Source organism: Bufo gargarizans, chromosome 9 (genome assembly GCF_014858855.1).
Source record: "Bufo gargarizans isolate SCDJY-AF-19 chromosome 9, ASM1485885v1, whole genome shotgun sequence".
Lineage (NCBI taxonomy): Eukaryota > Metazoa > Chordata > Amphibia > Anura > Bufonidae > Bufo > Bufo gargarizans.
In genome coordinates, this window is record NC_058088.1 from 22,892,152 (window position 1) to 22,917,520 (window position 25,369).

The 25,369-nt window shown below is 42.8% G+C and overlaps 2 protein-coding genes across 3 annotated transcripts in view; one reads left to right on the forward strand and one right to left on the reverse strand.

Moving 5' to 3' along the window:
• The window catches only part of LOC122946209 (butyrophilin subfamily 1 member A1-like), a 56,285-nt gene extending 54,963 nt beyond the window's left edge, over positions 1-1,322 (reverse strand). The window contains exon 1 of the mRNA XM_044305651.1: positions 1,127-1,322. Coding sequence (XP_044161586.1) covers positions 1,127-1,184 — 58 coding nt within the window. The 5' untranslated portion in view covers positions 1,185-1,322. The remainder of the gene's footprint in view (positions 1-1,126) is intronic.
• LOC122946208 (butyrophilin subfamily 1 member A1-like) lies at positions 1,269-25,369 on the forward strand. 2 transcript variants are annotated; one of them, XM_044305650.1, is made up of 9 exons: positions 1,269-1,475; positions 7,159-7,509; positions 9,283-9,558; positions 10,859-10,975; positions 12,777-12,809; positions 16,744-16,764; positions 18,652-18,678; positions 19,944-20,534; positions 23,843-25,369. In XM_044305650.1, exons 1-8 carry the CDS (start codon positions 1,424-1,426, stop codon positions 20,525-20,527), a joined length of 1,461 nt encoding a protein of 486 aa, XP_044161585.1. In that variant the 5' UTR covers positions 1,269-1,423; the 3' UTR covers positions 20,528-20,534; positions 23,843-25,369. The 2 variants fall into 2 exon arrangements, with proteins under 2 accessions (XP_044161585.1, XP_044161584.1); XM_044305649.1 differs by lacking the exon at positions 23,843-25,369 and having other exon boundaries at positions 19,944-22,160.

Below are 25,369 nucleotides of genomic sequence, written 5' to 3' on the forward strand. Positions count from 1 at the left end.
ACATATTACTGGTGTGTTCATAATCATATATTGTACTTATGGAAAAACCACTAATATGTATTAGCTTTCTAAATATAGAAAACCTCTATACTTAACATGGTAAGGCTATAGTAAGTAGTTTGTATGATATGTACATGTTACTACACAAATCTGCCCTCAGCATGGTGATGTTTAGCCCTAACCCTAACCCTGTCAATCAAGGGGAGGGAAGCACATGGGTGTTACAAAACCATAGCTCCAAGGATTCAGCTCCACCCCTTGGTGCTCCAATCTGCTCATTTGCATATGAATAAAACACAGATATCTTTGTAGCTGTTTAACATGCAGACAAAAGAAAGGTATCATTTTAACCAGCATTATCCACCTTTCCAGACATTCTGTATGGATTAATTGGGTTGATTATGCGGATAGAGGCTCTTTGAGCATTTACTTAGCTAATTCTGTATTAGGCCTCACACACGACCGCGTGCCAGCTGAATGGGGTCCGTGATCCACATCCGACTGTCCGCACCGCAAAAAATGAGTGCATGCAAGTGAATGGGTCCGCATCCGTGATGCGATGTGCACACGGCCGATGTCCGTATTTTGCGGACCGGCTGTTTATGGGCGGCAATACGGGCAAGGACCTGTTACGGTTGTGTACATGAGGCATGAATCCTTATGCTGTAAATGTTCCATACACAGAAAGTCTGCACATAATATGCAATGTGTGCATATACTCCGAGGGTGGATGCACACATAAGTTTTTAGTGGCGTTTTCTGCAGATTTGAGTTTTTGCTGTTTTTGAAACGCCAGCTCCAGATGTTAGCTGAATGTTTATGGCGATTAATAAATTCAGGACAAATGAATGTTTTTTGGCTATTGCTGTTTGAAACAATGGTGAGTTTTTTTTTAGTTTTTTTTCTCTATAGAGAAAAAAAGCCTGAAAAAAATGCCACCCACAAATTTGTTTTCAAGAAAACTCCACTTAAAGCCATAAAAAACACAAGTGGTCCACGACAGTAAAAAGAGCAAATCTGTGTGTGAGGGAAGCCTTTATGACTCTTGCTTGCAAAGGAAGCAACTATGATTCAGGGAAATGACTGCCAATGCCGTCCCCTGATATATCGGTATAGATTACTGTACCTGACACAGCAGCAGCAGCCACGAGGGTCAGAACAGAAAACAAGAAGGGAGGCTCCATCTTCCCCGCTCTCCTCAGCCCCTGCTCCTTCCGTCAGCTCTCCCTATTCATCATGTGTCTGCGATTTCGGTCTCTGTTGCAAGACTCTGGTCATGTGGTTCTTCTGTTTGAGGAAATCAGACTGACAGAATTAAATAAAGGGCGTGAGAGGCGGCGGCGGCCGGGGAGCAGGGAGGGGGACGAGGAAGGTGGAAGAGTTCCAGAAAGGGTGACACTGTGATACATGGTAAAGACGAGGAATGGAGAAGCTGCTCACCTCTCTGGTTCTGCTCCTGGTCCCGGCGGCGTCAGGTAATCTCGCTTCCACAGAGATGCAGTGGGCAGAGGCGGCAGTTTTTAGGCACACCCCATCAGCTCTGCTTTGCCGAGTAGGGTAAATCTGTAACTCCTTGTTTGCGTTTGATTTGGCGGCCCCCAGTCCTGGCCAGCAGTTCCTCACTGTTTTCCAGATTTCTGCTGGCGACATTCCGAAACTGAATGTGAATCCCGATCTGGTCCTACGCACAAAGCTGGAGGGTTCGTGGGATCTGATACATTGTAACAAGCCCTGCAGCTGCGTCATCCTTTAGGGTCCATTCACACGTCCGTAAATGTTCTGCGGATCCGCAAAACACGGACACTGGCATTGTGCATTCCGCAATTTGCGGACTGCACATCGCCGGCACTATAATAGAAAATGCTAAGAATAGGACATGTTCTATTTTTTTGGCGGAAACGGAAGCACGGATGCGGAAGTGCAGATCCGCAAATGTGGATGCGGATCCGCAAATGCGGATGCGGACAGCACATTACGGCCCCATTGAAAATGAATGGGTCTGCACCCGTTCCACAAAATTGCGGAACGGATGCAGACCCATTTTGCGGACGTGTAAATGGACCCTTAGGGCTCATGCACACGACAGTATTTTGCGTTCAGTATACTGGCCGTTTTTTTAGTTTAGTATGCGGTACATATACTGAACCATTCATTTCAAAGTGTCTCCGTGTGCATTCCGTTTCAGTATTTCCGTATTTCCGTACCTTGAAAAGATAGAACATGTCCTATTCTTGTCCGCAAATCACGGTGCTTGGCTTCATTCAAGTCAATGGGTCCGCAAAAAAACAGAACACATACGGAAATGCATCCGTATGTTTTCCGTATCTGTTCCGTTTTTGCTGAACCATCTATTGAAAATGTTATGCCCAGCCCAATTTTTTCTATGTAATTACTGTATACTGTATATGGCATACGGAAAAACGGAACGGAAAAATGGAAAGGAAACGGAAACACAGCGGAAACAAAAAATGGAACAACAATGAAAGATGAAAAAACGGACTGCAAAACCCTGAAAAAGCCATACGGTCGTGTGCATGAGCCCTTAGGCCTCATGCATACGACCGCTGTTGTGTTCCGTTGTTCCGTGATCCGTTTCTGTTTTTGTTTCCGTGTGTCTTCCTTTATTTTTGGAGCACCACCAGACATAAAGGAATGTAAAAAAAAGTCTAAGACAAGTTTGCCATGCAAATGATAGGAATAAAATGGACGCGGACGCAGATGTCAATCTTGTGTGCCTCCGCGTTTTTTAGCGGTCCCATTGACTTGAATGGGTCCGCGAACCGTTTTCCGCAAAAATAATAGGACAGGTTATATTTTTTGGACGGACTGGAACCACCAGGACGGCCATTCCCCAGAGTTATTCGGAGCATTGTATTACCTATCCGGTGTATACATCCCCTCTTACAAACAAGCAGCTACATCCGTTATCATTAAATCCTGCATGGAGGATTTTTTTGGGGACGAAAGCCAGCATTTACTGTCAGGGCCGAAAGCGGCCAGATCCACAACGGATCCTATTATAGTCAATGGGGATCCATTGTGCAGGGCCAGATCAGGCTGCCGGAGTTCTCATTGCATGTGTGAACTTAGTCTAAGCAAGTATCATGTGTGATACTGTCTGATGAGCTGTGTATATAATCCCAGTCTGCATAGCTGAAGTATCTAAGCCTATCATGTGGGATACTTGGAGTGAACACTTAGGCACACACCCATGTATAATGCTTTGTATGTATCCACCTGCCCCCTGATGTCCCATTCCTGCCCCCATGATGATGATAAAAATACATCAGAGGCCTGGTCCTTCTCGTTAACCCCTCCCAATTTTTCGAAAAGTGGTGAAAATTATTGCTTAAAGATTTGTGTATATTGATTGCGGTGGGGGACTATAACGCGGTTATGGATCCACTCAGGGACAGGACATCTAGCAGAGGGGGAGGAGCACAAAATGTAGACTTATGTAAGGTGGCTCACGAATTTAACTGGATAGACGTCTGGAGGGCTCAACACCTGGATGAAATTAGATATTCCTGTTACTCAAAAACACACCAAACTTGGTCGAGAATAGATATGACTTTTGGAAATAAAAATTTAATGTCCCTAAATAGGATTAAGACAAAATATATACCCATGGCCTTGTCAGACCATAATGCAATGACAGTCGAATTGGATTTAAATAAGAACAATGCTCTGCCAATGTTTAAGTTCAACTCTCATTGGCTGTCATTGATTTCAGATAAAGAGAGCATAATCGAGGAATTAAAACACTTCTTTAGGGAAAATAATGGGTCCGCCAGTAGATTAGTGGTCTGGGACACTTTCAAGGCATTTTTGAGGGGAGTATTGTTCAAAAAGGTAAATCAGTGGAAAAAAAGAACTAGAGAGAACGGGAAGGTATTGGAGAAAAAACTGCAAGAGGCAGGTATGGCAAGTATGAGGTACCCTACCGCACTTAATAAGAGAGCTTGGGAGGAAGAACAGGAAAAGATGAAGATTTATCAACTAGAGAAAGGTAGGAAAGAATTGCTCTTTCAAGGTATCCAACTAGCCTCGGAGGGTGAAAAGGTTGGTAAAATATTAGCAAATATAGTGCGAAATCAAAAAGAGAAATCATGGATAGGGGCAATTAAAGATAAAACGGGCAAATTAATTACTACACCCGAAGGCATTAAAAAAGTGTTTTGGGAATACTTCATAGAGCTTTATAAGTCCAGGGTACAATACTCAAAACAAGAGCTAGATTCATACCTGGACAATATCGCCTTTAATAGGATATCTAAGCCCCAAAAAGAATACCTGGAAAAAGAAATAACGGTAGTAGAAATAAATCTAGTTTTGGGGAAGGTTAAAGCCGGGAAGGCACCAGGTGGGGATGGGCTTCCCTTTGAAATATATAAAAACTTCTCCCAGGTGTTAGTACCAGAACTAAAGATAACACTGGACGAGGCCCGAAAATTAGGTGACCTACCGAACTCTATGAAAGAAGCATGTATTACGCTAATCCCAAAAAAGGGAAAAGAACAAACAGATCCCGGTTCATACAGACCAATATCTCTGTTGAATACGGATGTTAAAATTCTGGCAAAAGTTTTAGCTAATAGGCTTTCAAGGGTTATCAAAGGGATAATAAACAAAGATCAGACAGGATTTATACCGGGAAGAACAATATACTCTAATATAAGAAGGACATTTCTCAATATGGAGGCTAATAGATTGGATACAGGGGAGAAGGCGATACTCTCACTGGATGCCCAAAAGGCATTTGATTGCATTGAATGGGACTATCTATGGGCAGTGTTAAGGAGATTCGGTATAGGGGAGGGATTCATAGGGTGGATTAAGCTAATATATCTAAATCCCAGGGCTAGAGTGGCGGTGGATGGGAGCTTGTCCCTGCCTTTTGCCCTATTTCGTGGCACAAGGCAGGGATGCCCTCTCTCCCCACTGCTATTTGCTATGGCAATTGAACCTTTGGCAAATATAATAAGAAGTGATAGGGAGTTTAAAGGTTTTCAATATGCGGGCGGAGAAGAAAAGTTGTTGATGTATGCGGACGATATTTTACTTTTTTTGCAAAACACTGGGGAGCAGTTTAATAGAGCGATAGAGATAATAGATAAGTTTGGGTTTTTTTCTGGTTTGAAGATAAACTGGGGGAAATCACATATGTTATTATTGGGAGATAGACAATTACTAGGAGACACACGGGTGCAGGTTTTAAAAAAACACGAAAATTTTAAATATCTCGGTGTACAAATCTCCGGAAATATAGAAGAATATGAAAAATTAAATGTCCTCCCCCTAATTAAAGAATTAAGAACTAAAATACATATATGGAAAAAACTGCCAATGTCAATTCAAGGTAGGGTAAATTTAATAAAAATGGTCTTTCTCCCAAAGATACTCTATATATTGCAAAATGCTCCAGTGAGAATATCGCAGACTACCTTTCAATTATTAGAAAGACTAATGGGGGACCTCATCTGGAAAGGCGCGATTCCTCGGATAAAGAAGGAAGTCCTCCAGCTCCCAGTGCAGGATGGAGGTCTAGCGGTTCCTAATTTGTTTCTTTATTATTTAATAATTCAATACGGGAATATAAAGGGTAGCTTAGACACTCAAGTGGGTAGGCAAGAATTAAATAGATGGGGTTGGAAAGAGGGAGGGAATCACTTAGAGGTGTTGGAGTCAGGTTTTTTGGGTAAAAAAAATTCAGAGAATAGAATATTAAACTTAATAGAATACGTATGGGGGGAAATTAAGAAGATATTGGAGATTAAAGGGTTTTTGAAATACACACCGATATGGAAAAATGTTAATTTAAAAGAATTAGAAACAATAAGGGACTATATAGATTGGCAGAAAAAAGGAATGAAATATCTAGACCAGATCTTTGAGGAAGACAAGTTGAAAGATTTCAACACAATGGTGTTGGAATTTGGGATCCCCCATACTGACACGTATAAATATCTCCAACTTAGGAATGCATTGCGGACAGTGGTACAGGAGGATAGGTATAGAAGGGAAAAATCAGATAGGTTGGATAAATTCATTACAGTAGGGGAAGGAGTAGGAACAACAGCAAGGAGATATAGGCTTTTGATGGGTGGGAAGAGAAAAAAGATCACAATGCTAGCTCTAGGAAAATGGGAAAAAGATCTTGGATCCCTTACAGAAGAAAATTGGAAAGATGCCCTTAGAAACTATGCTACAATCTCCGATAGGGGCTCTCATAAGATCTCACAATTTTTTATAGTGCATAGATTACATCGATCTCCATGGATGTTGAAAAGAATGGGTGTGAAAGCAACAGATAAGTGTCCAAAATGTGGGGAGGAGAGAGCAGATTTAATACACTGTTTTTGGAGATGTCCCAAGCTCCATAGATATTGGACAGAAATAATGGAAACCATATTCTTGCTCCTGAAAGTCCGGCTGCCCAATGACCCAATAATTGGTATTCTAGGGGCAACTGAACATTTGAAACTAAATAAAAAAACTCGACTGGTCTTGAATAAAGTACTGTTTCAGGCCAGACTGCTCATACTTAGGCAATGGATAAAAGTAGATCTACCGACAGTGGGACAATGGAGAAAAATGGTAGACAATTTAATTAAAGAAGAACGAGTGATGGAGAACTATATAAAAAGGTCAATAAATCTCGACCAAGTGTGGGAAAAGTGGTTACTTTAGTGTTTATTTATTTATTTATTTATTTATTTATTTTTTCTCTCACGTCCCTACGCGGAGGGGGGGGGGGGTGTAGGATGGGAAACGGGAGAAGATAGGGAAAGAAAAAGGAACTGTACTTATTAATTAGGACTGGTGGATCTCTGTTTATCTGATTTTTGTGGATTTGTTCCTTGTGTGAAAATTAAATAAAGACTAATTTAAAATAATAAAAAAAGGGAAAAAAAAAAAAAAAAAAGATTTGTGACATTTTATGCCACAAAACAGTTTCAATTCCTCCCCTTAATATTCTCATGGTCTTAATTTAGGTCATGTGATGCGGCCTCCATTCCCCTTCACATCTGTGATCCCCCTTTAGTTAACCCTTCATTATACTCTGGGACTGTCTCACACACTGCCCCCCAGAGAGGGTTGAAGGTCCTTTCCTGTATCATTCCTCGGTAATTGCGTCCCTCTTTCTGTCTATTACAGGTCAGTTTCTGGTACACGCTCCAGTTAAAGAGTTGGTGGCAGAGGTGGGATCGGACATTCTCTTGCCATGTACCCTCACCCCAAAGCTGGCCGAAGCTGGGCTGGAAGTGCGATGGTTCCACAAACTCTTTACCAATATAGTCTTTTTGTTAAAAGATGGAACCGAGGGTCGGCAGCAACAGAGCCCACGTTACCGGGGCCGGGCATCCATGAACGAGAGGTCCACCACTGGGAATGTATCACTTTTTCTGCATAATGTCCAACTTTCCGATACTGGGAAATATCACTGCTTGGTGGAGAACAGCACAACTGAGGTCTACGAAGAGGACTCCATGGAGCTCCATGTTGTGGGTCAGTCTTTCATCCATATGTGAACCATGGATGGGTTCAATAAGCCACCTCGATAAAGCTGCTCTATAAACCATGTAATAGAGTAAGGTCAACTCGAAAGGTCTTTTGCTAGGTCACCAGAGGAGAAAAGGTGGCCATATGCCCTAAATAGCTGTCATTTGGCCAACAGCTATTTTTCCCAACTCCCCCATACACACTCTACGTGGTCTGGGAGAGTGGAATATGCCACTTCCAGATAACTGTCAGACTTGACAGATCAGATTAGATGGTCAGCCAATCCCACCAAAACCATCAGTTTCAGATGACAATCATCTAATATGTATGGCTACTTAAAGTTACTTCTTTCTTGAATTAAATTCACCATATGGATAATGTATATAGTGTCAAGCCAGCTCATATGGCTACTACTGGGCCCAGGAAAGATGGCCCTAACGGGTGGAGAGAACCTCTCTATACACACTACAGTGTTAGCAAGCAGTATCAGACCAGGGTTCTTTGGGCCCACTACAAGACATGATTGTGTGGGCTTCACTTCATTCCTGACAACATGCCTTTATAATTTTTTTTAGGAATTTCTACATTTTTGAATTTTACTGGTTGCCGTTGGAAACAAACATTGGTTTTGCTTAACCCCTACTGTCAGACGTGAACTAACAGTTTAGCTCTAATTGTGTTTCTCTGTGCTCCCACAACGCACTGCTCTCTGGTTATATTATGCAAAAAGAGACCAGTACAAGATAAGTGTTTAGAACGTACCTCGACATTCAATGTAGATTTTAATGGTAAAATGTTGAGTTCTTCCTGAAAGGGGTTCATCAAAATTGGGAAGCCCTTTAGATATTGCCAGGTAGAGTGCAGAAATTAGACTAACCTGTCCAGTGTCAAACTCCTTTCTCCTCCACTTCTGGTTCATACTCGGCTGGAATTGTGACGTGTTCTCTACATGCATGTCACCTCTGCCGGCCAATCGATGCCCCTCAACGGTGATGTGTGCAGGGACGGCATGTGACCGCTGCCACGGCTGTGAACATTGGATATCTGCAGATGTCACATGTCCGATCCAGTTGAGACCGGAGACAGAGGAAAAGAGAGCGTGGCTTTGGAACCGGAGTGCCGGTGACAGGTGATTCATTTTTTTTTTTTTTTATCCCTGCACCGTGCCTGACATTATCAAAAAGGGTTCCTCTGAGAACCCCTTTAAAAGTGTCAGTTTGCTTTAAATAACATTTGGTAATTGTCTTCAAAAACAGGAAACGAGGTGGGGAATTTCTCATTTTGTGACAAAGCATAAAAAGAAAAGTGAAACAACTGGCAGACCAGCATGTAGACTGACTAATAAGGGTACGGCTACACGGGGTGGATTTTGTTTAACTCTCATGCATTTGACTGGTACTGTAAAAAGATGTGGATTTGCAGCACACAGATCCACAAAAACAAATTTTGCAGTGTCCCGCAGGGGCAGACTGGCCATAGACCCTACAGGGAAATTTCCTGGGCGGGCGATGCCCAGGGGGCCACCCGAAGCCTCCTCATGGACACCAGACAGGAACACAAAGATCTAAAGCTCTCATTTATTTATGTAGAAGCATCAGGGACTTCTGCATCTGGCCAGAGGGTGCATGTGCCTTCCTAAATTCCTCAGGTCAATGATACAGTTTCGTACTGGTGTCCAGTATGGCTATACCTTTACAGTGTTAAACAATGTCCAGAGAGCAGTGCTCAGGTCCTGTGCCATAGACCTAATAGTGTGAATTAAACCTCTGTTTCTCCCAGGGTCGGGGTCTCCACCGCTTGTAGCTGTTGCTCTTCAGGGCAGCTCCGTGGTCATCTCCTGTTCTTCTGATGGTTGGTTTCCAAGACCCACAATGTTCTGGAAGATGGAAAATGGAGTCCTCAAACCAAGTGATCCAGAGAATGACACAGACAACACCGAACTGATCCGCGTGAAGAGCCGTATGCTTCTGAACCACTCCTCTGAGGGACGGGTCTACTGTGGCTTCAGACATCCGGTGACTGCGAGAGAGATTGGATCATATGTGACAGTCTCAGGTTTGCATCTGATAGCAACGTTTTTTCCCCCTCTAAATAAAATCCCAAAATGATGTGACCCCCTTACTCTGTTCGGACATTTTTGTGGGATCAATGTGGTATCATTAGAGCCCTCCTACAGAGGTTGTGTTACCCAGATTGCTGAATAGTAAAACAGCCCCGATAAACAGTGATGCATCCTGGTCCATCTACCATTCAGAAGTCGGCCATTTGGTTATCACTCATAATAAAACAAAAGCTGGATGGATTTTGATATTAGGTGGAATTATGCTTCAAAGTGGTTGTTCGAATAATAAAAAAAAAATGGCTAAAACCATGGAATAAGATAAAATTAAAATGACCAGCGGCAAAGCTTTAGTGTTTCCAGGCCAGTCTCTGTTTATTTGTCCTGCAGTCATGCATCAGGTACATCCATGTGACCACTGCAGCCAATCACTGACCTTAGCAATAATGTTAGCAAATATGGCATGTGATTTCTGAAACCAGTGACTGGCTGCAGCAGTCATGAAAGCAAGTGATGCCATTAGTACAGGACAACTAAGCAAAGCCCCTTGGTGACCACCAAATTGGTGGCACTACAGCAGCGGGGGATTGAACAGCTAAGTTCTGGTTATATTTTTATTTTATCACATTCCATTCATGGAAATCCCTTCAAAGTGGGGTCTACTCTTTCAGATTGTCTGATAGCCCCCAAAAGAGTGGAGGCCTCTCTCACACCAGGTAGAGCAGGGCATAGACAACCGTCACCAGTAGGGGGGAGACTGCAGCACACGTAGTTCTATTTCTCCCATTAGAAGCTGTATACTATAATATGTGGTGAGCCCCCTCTGGTGGTGGCTGTAGGGAGCCAGAAATGTATCATTTACTTCTATGAGGTACTCTGTGATACTGATAATGGGGGGAAAACTGTTGGCAGTATTGCTTATTGGGGGTACTATGCTGGCACTGTTAAATGGTCATCTGGGATTTTTGCTGAAATAGTAAAAAGAAACTAAATAACCACTACTTACTAATTAAATACCTTGCCGCTTCGGTGGTTTAACTGGTAAGTAGTTGTTATTTTCGTATTTTATACCATGGGCATTTTTCTTACATCCCCTTTAAAAGAATCATTCTTTGATCAGCTAGAGGGTGGCTATAAATATGTGGGTATCACCCGTACTTCTGGGCGAAGTAAAAAAAAAAAAGTGAGAACTTCAGAAGTCTTCCTGATAATGATTCTGCATTGTCTGTTTCAGTTTGCACTCGTTAGTTATCATTGTATGCTTGTTTCCTGCTTTTCCTATCATTTGTCATACAGATGACATGTTTCCTCGCACCTCACCCTGGGCGATTGTCTTCTGGTTACTCTTGATAGTCACCATCACTCTTTCTGCTGGGATGGCTTGGTTTTTCTACTCGAGAAAAAGGAATCACGGTAATATAGACACACACATGATTTTCCCATACAATACAAATTCCCCTTTACCTGTGCAGATGTTTTGTTTCCTCCTGAGCCCATATTATAAAATCATTATTTTGTACAATATGATTTTATATCACTTCTTCCCGAGCTCTACATGATTAGGGTGTTCGTTTGGGAATACGTCCTTTAAACAACGGCAATTTACAGCATATTCTTTTCTTAGACATCAATGCACAGCACCCCCGTGCATTCGGAAAGTCTTTGGATCCTTTAACTTTTTTCACATTTTGTTAAAAAAAGTAATAATCAAGGTTTCCCCATCAATCTGCACTCCAATACCCCATAATGAGAAAGTGAAAACAGAATTTTAGAAATGTTAGCAAATTTATTAAAAAGGAAAAATGTAAAATTTTGTATGGACATAAATATTCAGACCCTTTGCTATGACACTTGACGTTTCGCTCTGGGGCCTCCCATTTCTCTTGATCATCTTTGAGATGTTTCTGCACCTTGATTGGAGTCTCCTGTGGTAAATTCAGGTGATTGGACATAAGGACCCATAAGGAGGAAAGAACTGCCTGTAGAGCTCAGAGACAGGATTGTGTGGTGGCACAGATCTGGAGAAGGTGACAACATTTTTTGCTGCACTGTAAGTTCCCAAGAGCACAGTGGCCTCCATGATTCTTACATAGAAGAACCAGGAATCTTCCTAGAGCTGGCCAGCCACCAAACTAAGTAAATCAGGGGACAGAGGCCTTGGTAAGAGCGGTAACCAAGAACCCAATAGTCACTCTGGCTGAGCTCCACAGTGACTGCAGATGGAAGACACTTCCAGAAGGTCGACCATTACTGCCGAATTCCACCAATCTGGACTCTGTGGACAGAAAGAAGCCTATCTTCAGTAATAGACACATGAAAGTTTGCAAAAAGCACCTAAAGGACTCTCAGACTGTGAGAAATAAGATTGTCTGGTCTGATGAAACTAAGTTTGACCGTTTTTGCCCCAGTTCTAAGCGTTAAGTTTGGAGGAAACCAGGCACTGCTCACCTGCCCCATACCATCTCTACATTGAAGCTTGGTGGTGGCGGAATTATGCTGGGGGGACAGGGAGACTGGTCAGGGTGGAGGGAAAGCTAAATGGAGCAAAATATAGAGATATTCTTAGTGAAAACCCAATTCAGAGCGATCTAGACCTCAGACTGGGCTAAAGGTTCACCTTCCAACAATCCAATGACCCTAAGCACACAGCCAAGACAACAAAGGACAGTCTTAGGGACAACTCTGTGAATGTCCTTGAGTTGCCTAGCCAGAGCCCTGAACCCAAAGACACATCTCTGGAGAGACTTAAAAATGGCTGTCCACGAAGGTCCCCATCCAACCTGACAGAGCTGGAGAGGAACTGCAGAGAAGATAGGCAGCAAATCACCAAATCCAGGTGTAAGCCTTGTGGCATCATCTCCAAGACTGGAGGCTGGAATCGCTGCCAAAGGAGCTTCAACTAAGTGCTGAGTAAAGGGGCTGAATAATTATGTCAGTGCAAGTTTTCCATTTGAATAAATTAGTAGAGATTTTTAACATTCTGTTCTCACTCATTAACGGGGGATTCAGTGCAGGACGATGGGGAAAATTTGAACTTTTTTTAATGTTAGCACAAGGCTGCAAAATAACGATATGTTAAAAAAGTAAAAAGGGTGTGATGACTTACTCAATGCACTGTAACTGTCACACATCTCATAGGAATAGCAATCACATAAGCAAATAATATTATATTTATGTCACCGGCCCTTATCTGGTTTTGTTTTTTTAATTGCAGAGATGCAGCTCAAGGAAAAGGACATCTGTATCGGTAAGTGCTCCCCTGTCAGGGTTTATCATCACCAAATATGAATAAAATGTCCAACTATCTGGTAGTTCAATGACCCTGTATGGTGGACAGCAAACCAGGAGGAAGCCATTTAGGGTTTCCCTAGAGAGAAGATAATCAGATCTTCAGACCATCTCCTCATTATCTCTTTTAACAGCATTTGACTCCAGTCTTTGATCCCCCCTCGCGCTGGCAGATAAAGCGCCTAATTTGCGACAAGGCCTAGGTCTAGTTATAAATTAGGAACACTGCCGACAGTCCATGAGCCCGGAGTAAAACCTTCTCCTGCCTTTGATTGGAGTAGCTTTTACTCCTCTTTTACACCTGTTTCCAGGCATAATAGATAGCAAATGTGTTGGGGCCAAAGTCCCGTCCCCCGTCACTCCTTTGCATTCCCAAGTGGCAAGGGGGGTATAAAAGCGCCCATACAAAAAAACATTGTCAAAAAGAGTGTCTTGCAACAATTTTTAAACCAGAAGCTGGATTAAAAGATTCATAAGTAACCCCCAGTAACTCCCCCAGCAGAATCATGAGCGCAGCTCTGGAGTATAATACAGGATGTAACTAACGATCAGTACAGGATAAGTAATGTAATGTATGTACACAGTGACTGCACCAGCAGAATAGTGAGTGCAGCTCTGGAGTATAATACAGGATGTAACTCAGGATAAGTACAGGATAAGTAATGTATGTACATAGTGACTGCACCAGCAGAATAGTGAGTGCAGCTCTGGAGTATAATACAGGATGTAACTCAGGATAAGTACAGGATAAGTAATGTATGTACACAGTGACTGCACCAGCAGAATAGTGAGTGCAGCTCTGGAGTATAATACAGGATATAACTCAGGATCAGTACAAGATAGGTAATGTAATGTATGTACACAGTGACTCCACTATCAGTATAGTGAGTGCAGCTCTGGAGTATAATACAGGATATAACTCAGGATCAGTACAGGATAAGTAATGTAATATATGTACACAGTGACTGCTCCAGCAGAATAGTGAGTGCAGCTCTGGAGTATAATACAGGATGAAACTCAAGATCAGTACAGGATAAGTAATGTAATATATGTACACAGAGACTCCACCAGCTGAATAGTGAGTGCAGCTCTGGAGTATAATACAGCATGTAACTCAGGATAAGTACAGGATAAGTAAAGTATGTACACAGTCACTCCACCAGCAGAATAGTGAGTGCAGCTCTGGAGTATAATACAGGATATAACGTAGGATCAGTACAAGATAAATAATGTAATGTATGTACACAGTGACTGCACCAGCAGAATAGTGACTGCAGCTCTGGAGTATAATACATGATGTAACTTAGGATAAGTACAGGATAAGTAACATATGTACACAGTCATTCCACCAGCAGAATAGTGAGTGCAGCTCTGGAGTATAATACAGGATATAACTCAGGATCAGTACAAGATAAGTAATGTAATGTATGTACATAGTGACTTCACCAGCAGAATAGTGAGTGCAGCTCTGGAGTATAATACATGATGTAACTCAGGATCAGTACAGGATAAGTAATGTAATGTATGTACACAGTGACTGCACCAGCAGAATAGTGAGTGCAGCTCTGGAGTATAATACAGGATGTAACTCAGGATCAGTACAGGATAAGTAATGTATGTACACAGTGACTGCACCAGCAGAATAGTGAGTGCAGCTCTGAAGTATAATACAGGATGTAACTCAGAATCAGTACAGGATAAGTAATGTATGTACATAGTGACTGCACCAGCAGAATAGTGAGCGCAGCTCTGGAGTATAATACAGGATGTAACTCAGAATCAGTACAGGATAAGTAATGTATGTACACATTGACTGCATGAGCAGAATAGTGAGTGCAGCTCTGGAGTATAATACAGCATGTAACTCAGGATAAGTACAGGATAAGTAATGTATGTACACAGTGACTGCACCAGCAGAATAGTGAGTGCAGCTCTGGAGTATAATACAGGATGTAACTCAGGATCAGTACAGGATAAGTAATGTATGTACACAGTGACTGCACCCACAGAATAGTGAGTGCAGCTCTGGAGTATAATACAGGATGTAACTCAGGGTCAGTACAGGATAAGTAATGTATGTACACAGTGACTGCACCCACAGAATAGTGAGTGCAGCTCTGGAGTATAATAAAGGCTGTAACTCAGAATCAGTACAGGATAAGTAATGTTACAATGATTAGGATGAATCAGCAAACTGAAGTATAACTGTACTATGATATCCTGTACTGTAACTGACTAATATTAGGGGGTCTGACTTGTGATAAGATGCTCTCTAAACCTGATCCTATAGTAAATTTATAAAGAAAGGCCAGAAGAGTTAGACACGATGATCCGGTGTCGCTGCTTCTCTTTCTCCTCCTGTCTCTGTAACTGGTTATTTCTGAGCACCTGCAGGAAGCAGCAGCACTTGTCTCATGCCACTAACTGTTTCCAAGTATCTGAACATTTTGCAGAACTTGCACATGACGCGGGACGCTCACCTGTGTCCTACTGAGAAATGAGAACGTAAGACTAGAAGTCTGAAAAATCATCGCTTACACCAGTGGCTGAACTTTATTGGCAGCTCGATGAAGGGTTACGCAGCTCTCATATATACTCTTCTTCAATCCCAATCAGGTGTCCTGATCTATGCAGGTGCGCGGCTCGTTGCATATGTAAGCCGTGTATCGGGGTGGGCTCCCCAGGATACAGCGAAGTCAAGAACGAAGAAAGCAACTCTGACACCAGCTTTTGCCAAACTGAATTTTTACTAACACGTGATAATAAACACAACCACAAATGCTGAGAACATAAAATAGATTTACATACACCCAGCGCGAAGGCTGAGACCCCTGTGCTGCACAGAACGGCGCTCTGTGATGGATGCCAGCGCTGTACATGTACGGCGCTGGTCCTTAAGTCACGGACATCTGCGCTGTACATGTACGGCACGGGTCCTTAAGTCACGGACATCTGCGCTGTACATGTACGGCACGGGTCCTTAAGTCACAGACATCTGCGCTGTACATGTACGGCACGGGTCCTTAAGTCACGGACATCTGCGCTGTACATGTACGGCACGGGTCCTTAAGTCACGGACATCTGCGCTGTACATGTACGGCACGGGTCCTTAAGTCACGGACATCTGCGCTGTACATGTACGGCACGGGTCCTCTACCTCTTAAAGGAATTCTCCAGTTTGGACAATAGCATTTAGTTATGGTGGAACCGAGTGTTCATTTCTCATACAGCCTCACTGCCGGTAGAAATTAGGCATTACACAGTGCCCAATCAATAGGCTGGTTCTTTAATGAGTCCTCCAGCAAGAAACGTTCTTTGTAGCTGCTTTGGTTACTAGATGAGAGTTCTATAAATGGATCCCCGCATAAACTAGGTTACCTATTAGATGAGAAGTATTTGGTATCCCTGTAGTCATAATAACCTGTACAATATGCTAAACACATTATTATGATTAGTAAACAAAATAAAATAAAAATTCCGCTTCATTTTAGTAATATACTATTTATTCAACAGTACGCATGATAAGAAACGATTAATATGTATTAGCCGAGCACATAAAACTGCCATTGTTAACATGGTGCTGTAGGTCTATAGACTAGAGGTAAGTCTTCTGTCTACTGTATAGGTGGTCTCAGGTTCAAATCCCAACCAGCAAATTTGTTTCTGTAGCTAATTACCCCAATTTAACCAATAATAAAAGTTGATATAAATGACAACCTTATGAGTATAGCAAAATGGCCTGATGCTAAAATAATACTAATTATGGCTTTGAATGTGAGAAGGGAGCGGGGCCCACACGGCTTGGCTGCATCAGGCCCTGACTTTCCTGACGGCAGCCTCTTGTTGTCCTATACATTATAATCTGAAATATGTTTCTTGTGTTATATTTTCAGAGCGACTGAGATGGGAAGTTGGTGAGTAGCCCTGATCTATGAAAAATATGATTGTGTTGTTATAGCCACATCCCCGATAATGGATCACAAAATAATAATAAAAAATCTGATATCATTTGACATCAAATAATCTTCAACCAATTTCAGCCTACAGCTCCTGTGCAGATTATTGTGTCTCTATGGTAACAGTAATGCAATTGCTTGTTCCCATACAGAATCATTGTTTGCCAGCAGCAGAGTGCTGCTCATTCGGCACGATCTGCTGCCGACAAACGAGTGATCGCACAATCATAATACACTGCAGATCATCGTTGTCAGCGATTATCTGGCCGATGCCCGTCCATAGTAAAGGAGGCCTTACTCCAGTCTCTCCAGCCTCCAATGTCTACTGTCTGCAAATTAGCAGTAAAAGGAGGGAAAGGAAGTGGAGGAACACAACAACTTTTGTAGTCTGTATCCTTGGAGATATAAAGGTTTGCATAGGAGCTGTGTATACAAAATGGTAGGAGATTTTACTTGCAGAAATGCTTCAATGTTTATTTTAGAGGCACCGAAGCAACAAATAATGTGGGCAAAAGTATTCATACCTTTAAAGGGGCTGAACACCATGAAATAATGGGAGCAAAACATAAATCGGACAAATGGGCATTCTTCAGTCCTCCACTGGTTTTGCAGACTAATATGCAACTAAAGTGCTTATGCCTCGTTCACATCTCGGTCGAGCATGACTTAATAGGATGGAAGAATTTCCTCCGGCTACTCACACTGACCTGTACCCTTTAATAACCACACCGACACCATCTTGCTTTGGTGAAAATGACCATGACGGCCGAACTTTATTATTCACATATAATAATAATAACAATAATAATATTAACAACAGGCACTTTAACACAACCTTCAACCTTTATGACCCACTGCACCGTAACAAGTATTCTGGAGGGCAACCCAAACAAGCGGTATCTTCCTTAACCGTCTCACCTTATACTTCAGACTTACCCTTGGCCGCACTCACCGACCCAAGGGCACCAAATCCTTGAAGTATACAAGTATCTCCTCCTGTAGGCCTTTTAGCCCAAACAGGAGCCCCATCCTCGGCATTCACAAACCACATGAGATGCAGCCTCCAACATGTCCCGCATCTCTTAACCATTTTATTGCTCCCCAGGATCCCATATCAATAAGCCCCTTCCAACAGCAATCCAATAAACAAAGCTACCAGGGTGGGAAACGCACTTGCTCTACACTAGCACTGACCGAAGCCCCTCCCTCTAACAATATATACTGCCCGCCAATCTGCTAAATCCTCCCCTTCCTTCCTTAAACCAACCCCTAGCCAAACTTCCTGACATTAACCCCTTACTATCCTGCGGTCTTCCCCCTAAGTCAATCCGCACTCCACTACGGCTACGCCTCATTGCGTTGCTATCAGATCAGCAGGCTCTCCTGGCATTGCCAGATTCTCTAGTCCACCGCCGAATCTGGCGGTGATCTGGCCGGGTTTCGGCTGGACAAGAACAGTTGCCTCTAACAGTTTATTTGTCCTGCATTTGTGCCGGCTCAGGCAGCCAGATCTGCTTGACGGAGATGTGAACGAGACCTTATGGGCTGCAACATAATGTTCTGCATTTACCAATCCACCAGTCTAGAAATCTCCAGGGCAGACTTCTGTTTATGCCTTGGTGCTGTTACGAGCTCCTGGCAAGCAGCGTTATCATTAATTATTCCCACAAACTGTTTACTTCCAATGTGACCTTGTCAATATATTGATCATGCAACACTTTGAGGATCCAACACTAAGTGAATGTAAAATGTCAGCACTCAGCCACTAGTCATGTAGTCAATGTACGTAGAAGACTCTGGAATAATGTTCTTACAGTCGTTTTTGTCTTCATGTTTTATCCTTAGAATGGAGAACAATATCCACCAGGAAAGGTAGGAGAATATTCTCTGCTTTTGGAATTTTCCTAAATTTTTTGTTACCTTTTTTTTTATCTGAATAGGTTTTACTCCATCAAAAATAGTTAATGTCCTTATTATCTAATGACAGGTTTATATAGGGTCGGACTATCCCCACCAGAATGTAAAGCTACCCATACACATAAGATAAAAGTTGTCCAAAATAAACAACCATCTTTGGAAAATTTAACACAATTGTTTGCAGTGGCTGATGTCAGACTTGTGATCCACCAAGTTGGAAAAGTGCGAGTGAATGTCTTGATTGTGTGAATTTTGGCCAAATTTTTTTTAAACTCACTCTCCAGTTGGCCAGTTAAGGCTACTTTCACAACAGCGTTTCCATCATGGGAACCTCGTATCTGCCTCCATTGAGCCAGGGCTCTAAAACAATAATGGGCCTCAAAAGTTCAGCAGAAGACATCATCATTTTGTAAGGTACATTGGAGTAGACCACAATTAGGTTGCAGTTAACAGTAGATGTATTCACGTTCTTTATAGTTGGAGGTTGGTTCATCAGATTTGTTTCTTCGGTGAGATTAAGTTACCCCAGTCTGATATTCATTTTACCTGTCGATCTGCTTCAACTAGGGATGTCAACAAATTTATTTTTCAAGAAAATACAACTGAATTGTCACAACTTGGTCCATCCACAGGAATTGTCCATCTTTCTAAACGATTTTTTAAACTGATTATAGATAGGATGAGTTCAGTATGGCCATCTAACTTTGGCCCTTACCCTATTTGTTATAGACATAAGCTGCTTTAACGCATGGACATTAGAGCTTTATGAAGGTGAACAATTTAAGCACTGTGAATAGTTATTTGGATCCAAAGGTGCCTTGACAATGGACCAGAGGAGACATCTTAGAAAGAGGAAGCAAATAATATCTTTTAATTTTCTTAGGCTGGTCATGAACATCCAGTTGCAGCCCACCGTACACATGCACGATTGACCTGGTTGAGCGTGCACCTGTTCTTGATGGGGGTCACAGTCTAACACCTCTGACCATGGCTTATCTCCAGAGAGATCATCTGCCATTGAGAAAGGGTCAGGATACTGCCATACACTTTAGATGGTCAGCTGGTCCTTGCCGGAATCAAAAGGTTCGGCCACCATTTATCTAATGTGAATGGCCAGCTTTATGTTCATTCAGGTTGCCCCATAACTAGATTATATTTATAAGAACATATTTGCTAATTGCTCTAAAGAGAAATATTTTGTAACTCTTCTAACTTTGCAGAATCCATTTTGTTTGATCCACTCACCGCTTACCATGGTCTTATGGTCTCTCCGGATGGTCGCCACATCTCATCTAGTGAAAATGCTCAAGACGTTCCCCAAAACGATGCAAGGTTTGACACGGAGCCCTGTGTACTTGGTCAAACCTCATTCCAGCATGGCACTCACTACTGGGAGACAGAGATCAGTGAGAACAATGGAAGGTTTTGGGCTATTGGGGTGGCTATCGAAACAGTGAGGAGGACAGGAGGGCAACGAGAGTGTCCAGAAGCTGGGATATGGGCTATCAGAGGAACACCAGAAGGTTACTATGCACTTTCTACACCTCCTGAGACTATTATTCTACGTTCTCACTCATCAAGGCCATGTGGACCTGGTTTACTGAATGGCCAAGGAATACATGGACCTAGACGACTACAGAGAGTTGGAACACTTCTAGACTATGAGAGAGGGAAGGTTTCATTTTATGATGTGGAAACTTATGAGCCCCTCTACATCTTTGAAGAGAGATTTTCCCACCCTGTCTATCCATTTTATTATGTCGGTCCAGGAATCTCTTTTTCACTTTTGAATGAGAGTCCATAGACTTAAGGTGAGTCTGCGCCGGTCTTAAATCTAGTGGTGGCAGCAACCTCAACGGCCAAGGTCTACAGGCGTAAGCTTTGTCTCAGTGACACAGATTGTGAAAAAGAACAGGGAATACATAATCGGTGCTCACTCAATATTGTGTGCTCTTATCTGCTGAGTCAACATACACAGCAGAGCAGTGACATAAGGTTTCAGCAAGCTGAGATAAGGATCATTTACCGGGGTCAACAATTGACAATGGAAAACGATCATTCCCGAACATTGTTCAATATAAACATGCAAACACCTAGCAGGGGATGTGGTGCCGACAATATGCAAACTGAATGGAGGATGAACGATCGTAGTAAAGATCGTTCATCCCCCATTCTCTGTGTATTGAGCTGTGAAACACTTGCATTAGATAATTGTTTGTACTGTGCATTACTCCTAATATAATTTCATAATTTCGTGCACCACTATATTATTCCCTGGAAACGCTCCACCAGGTTCTGAAAGGGGTTATGCCATGGCTGATGTAAAGAATGAAAATCAGACATCACATAGGACATGACAGTCTTTTCTTTACAAAGCTCACATGGAACCAGCGATCGCCCTATTCATTGCTCCAATTGCTCTGCTAGATTTATTTCAGGCTGGCAGCTCAGGGGACGGTGTCCCACCTCAGGGGTGTGTCATATCTGCTGTAGCTCTTTGCCTGTAACTGCAATGGCTTTTAACAGGACATATGGATGGTGGCAATTGAAGATTTAAACTGAACGTGTGCGGCCACCTCTGTGAGGTGGACAAATAATAAGGAAAAGAACAACCAGCAGGTGGCGCTATACAGATAGATTTCATTGAATAACTCAGTGCCTATACAAAAATTTTAATTACAATAGTATTCAGATCCAGGTGCTGGTTTGAAATTTTTTTTAATTTTTTTTAAATATTTTTGTGGCACAGCTCCTTTAACCTGCTCTGCTCTGCTCTTTGACGCAGAAATCTTCCAAATAGAAATTCCAAGTGTGTGTAGAAGACAAACTTCTGAGCAAATATCGATCTTGAGCGATGAGTGACAGGCATCCGCCAGGCTCCACCACTGACTCCTGATTGATCATTTCTGATTGTTATTGATCTTTCCAGACAGATTATAATTGGAGCGTTTCGGGTGAAAGCTCGGAGTCTAGATCTACCCTGTGCAATCCATGGATACAATTATGATGAAGTGCGCTAAGGGAAAGGGATTTCTGTATGTTCCTGTCCATACGGGGTGTTTTTGACCTTTATTACCTTAGGCGAAAATAAATGAGGGAAACAGTACTAACAAAATACAGAAAAAGGAACAAAATACGAAATAGGCTAAACAAAAAAGAAAAGAAAAAAGTAGGCCCAGTGGTGTTTTCTAGTGACCAAAATTAGAAAAACACTAGGTATACGCTCTGGTACGCCTAATACACGGTTTGAGGGGATAAAGCATGGCTTCTGTCTACCATATTTTATAACCACCTCGGGTCTTTCACAACACATAAGGCCTGTTTCACACGGTCGTATGGCTTTTTCAGTATTTTGCGGTCCGTTTTTCACAGATCTGTTGTTACGTTTTTTGTTTCCGTTCCGTTTTTCCGTATGGTATATACAGTATACAGTAGTTACATAGGAAAAATTGGGCTGGGTATAAAACTTGCAATGGATGGTTCCGCAAAAACTGAGACCCATTTTGCGGACCCATTGACTTGAATGGAGCCACGGAACGTGGTTTGCGGGCAATAAAAGGACATGTTCTATCTTTCAATGGAACGGAAACAGAATGAATACGGAGTACATTCCTTTTTTTTTTGCAGAACCATTGGTTCCGTATACGGACCGTGTACGGAAAGCAAAAAACGGTTCGCAAAGAAAAATTAAACGGTCGTGTGAAAGAGGCCTAACTCTGTTTTGCGCAGTGTGTTCCTTTAAGTTAACATCTGGTAAGTTCAAGTTGATATACAAATAAAAAATGCATCTTGTAAAAACATTTTCATTTTTTCAATAAAATTTTGTTACATTCATGATTTTATGTTTTTCCTTTTTTCCTTTTTCTTTATAACTTTTTATTCATTAATTAGTTAGTGCACGTAAATATATTAAATATGTCCCCTTTCCCTGACTCTGTAAATGACCACAAAACTTCCAAGTGATAAAATAAGTCCATCCAGAGTAATAAATGGAATATATATATATATATAAAATGGAAGGAGATGCAGTTGCAGTTTCTTGCTCTGTGTCTGTGAGACTGTGCGCTCCGTGGCCGTATTGTGGACCGCATTTGCGGATCCGCAATACACGGGCGCAGTTCCGTGGGCATTCCGCATCATGGATGTGGACCCATTCACTTTAATGGGTCCGCAAATTCGGAGATGCGGAATGGTGGGGACGGAAGCACGGAACGGAACCCTACGGAAGCACTACAGAGTGAATGGGTCCGCGATCCGCTGCAGCTGCCCCACGGACGGTGTTCGTGCATTGTGGCCCGCATTTTTTTTTACAGATTTTGCAGATTATTAAAGGGAGCCTGTCCCCTCCATATGGCCATATACAGCGCTTACATTGCCCTATAGCTCACCTATACATAAATGTAACGGTACCTGTGTTATTTTCTTTAGACTCGCAGAAGCTGGAAAAACGAAGTTTAATTAATATGCAAATGAGCACTCGCAAGTGCCCAGGGGCGGCGTTCACTGTGTTGGTGCCCAGGCCGCTCAGCCTATTTTCATTGTTTCCCCGCCCCAGCGTCTGCCTATGCCTGCCCTCCTATTCCCTTGTGTCATCCTTCGGTCCGGCCGAGATCCCGCCGGGCCAGAGCATGCGCACTGCGATGTCTATTGTGGGCACAGCATCGCTTTAACTACTGCGCATGCGCCGGCAAACGCCACATTACCGTTGATTTTGTGCCATTCGCCGTAGTTAAAGCGATGCCTTGCCAACAATGGGCATCGCAGTGTGCATGTCCTATACCGACAAGGCACGGGATCTTGGCCGGACCGAAGGATGACACAAGGGAATAGGAGGGCGGGCATAGGCAGAGGCTGGGGAACAATGAAAAAAGGCAGGGCAGCCTGGGCACCAACACGGTGAACGCCGCCCCTGGACAAGGATAGGATGTTACTATTGAGGTAAAGAAGAAAATGGCAGCACGCACACGGCTGAGATCCGTGTTTTGCGAAACGCAAAGCACATACAGTTGTGTGCATGAGACCCCCTCCTTGTGATCAGTGTATAACTTGTTCTAACCAGAATACTGGGAGTCATAGAATTTAACTCTTCACCGTCTCTCACCTATAACTTCACTTGCAGAGGCAGCCATCAGTATGTACCGCCATATACTTTTTGTGACATGGACTTTACCTCCCCACAAGAAGCAGGATTCTGCAGTCACAGAGGCCGTGCAGATGATGCCTGTACAATACACCCTTCTGAATGTACAAGGGAAGTCCTCAGGACCTGCCGCTCTTCTCGAAATCCCATAGCCAAGCAGAGCGCTCAGGTCAACCTTCTGTAAAATGGGGCCGTGCTTGTATGAGGCACTCAATAATTAGTTTAAAAGTACGATGCCAGAGAAGGGTCAACATCCAGCAGAAAAACCACTGACCCATCCGAACCCCCAAGAAACTGTGAATGAAGCAAGAAGCTGGAGGAGCAGTAGAAGATCATCCATGGAGTTCCTCCACCACCATGAGGATGAATAGCGTCACTGCATGTTCCTGTTCTGTGCTGATCGCAGTAAGGCCTCATATACATCGCAGGATCTTGCATCGGTATCTGAGAAGGCAGAACCAGGAGTGGGTTCATTATACGTCTGAATTCGGTTGTGTGAAAGGGGTACAACGAGACTCCAAAATTCACAAGGCCACATTCAAAGCACCGTCACAATGTGATCACCTTACTGCGCACTTTCCAAGACTGACGCATTTTCAGTCACAGACTTCAATGTAATTCTTGGCATAAAAAGTAGGTAGAAGCAGCACTGTACGGTCTCTCATCGATGTGTGTATTCAATGCAACAGCCTCACCGTTGGCCCTTGATCCAGCAGGCCATATGATAAACAAAAGAACGAAAAAATGGGCAATCATATATACATAGACTCCTCAATTTATTATGACTCTGTGAAGATGCGTTTTCTATCATATACATCCATAATGTGAGTTATTATTCACATACCATGCATTTTGAATTGTGTATTTTTGTTCCCATTGCAATGGTTATTAAGGTATTATCCTTTGCAGTTTATATGGCCATGCTGGGGATGTGATCTCTTTATTGTGATTGATCGGAATTGTCCCACGCGATTAATATTCCTAGGGACGCAAGTTGTATCTGATTGCCTGTTGTATTAGGAAGGTTTCCTACAGATGCGTCTCCGTTACCATGGCACTGACGTTGACGCTGTATTGACACCGCACGTGGACGTCCGCGTGATACGTTTGACCGAAGCACAGGGGCGCGTTCGGATGACGTCTGTGGACTTGATGCGCGACTATGGGTGTCATTAGTATTTTGAGACGGCTGATTGGCCCGATGTACGAGCGCCGCCAGTTGCCATGGAGACGATTGACACATCCGGTCAGGCAAGTGCATCTATGCGCGGCTGCGCACTTCACATGGGACAACGCCGACATGAACAGCATGGCCATGGTAGGACTTTAACCAGGTGCAAGGTAATTTGTGGATGTAAGTGTTTTAATAAGTGGTGATTTGTATTGATGATCCGAAGGGGCGTGTGTTTTATGTGTGGTATATATACACCTATGGTCATTGATGTCATTAGGCTTGACAAAGGCTGTCATTTTTGTCTTGAGGTCGAAATAAAGAATTTTGGATGA

What these genes read in the sequence shown, in the direction of transcription:
- LOC122946208 (XM_044305650.1), top strand. Translation starts at nt 1,424, where the DNA reads ATGGAGAAGCTGCTCACCTCTCTGGTTCTGCTCCTGGTCCCGGCGGCG. An exon ending in CCTGGTCCCGGCGGCGTCAG is followed by an intron (nt 1,476 to 7,158) that starts GTAATCTCGCTT and finishes TGTCTATTACAG; the next exon opens with GTCAGTTTCTGGTACACGCT. An exon ending in CTCGAGAAAAAGGAATCACG is followed by an intron (nt 10,976 to 12,776) that starts GTAATATAGACA and finishes TTTTAATTGCAG; the next exon opens with AGATGCAGCTCAAGGAAAAG.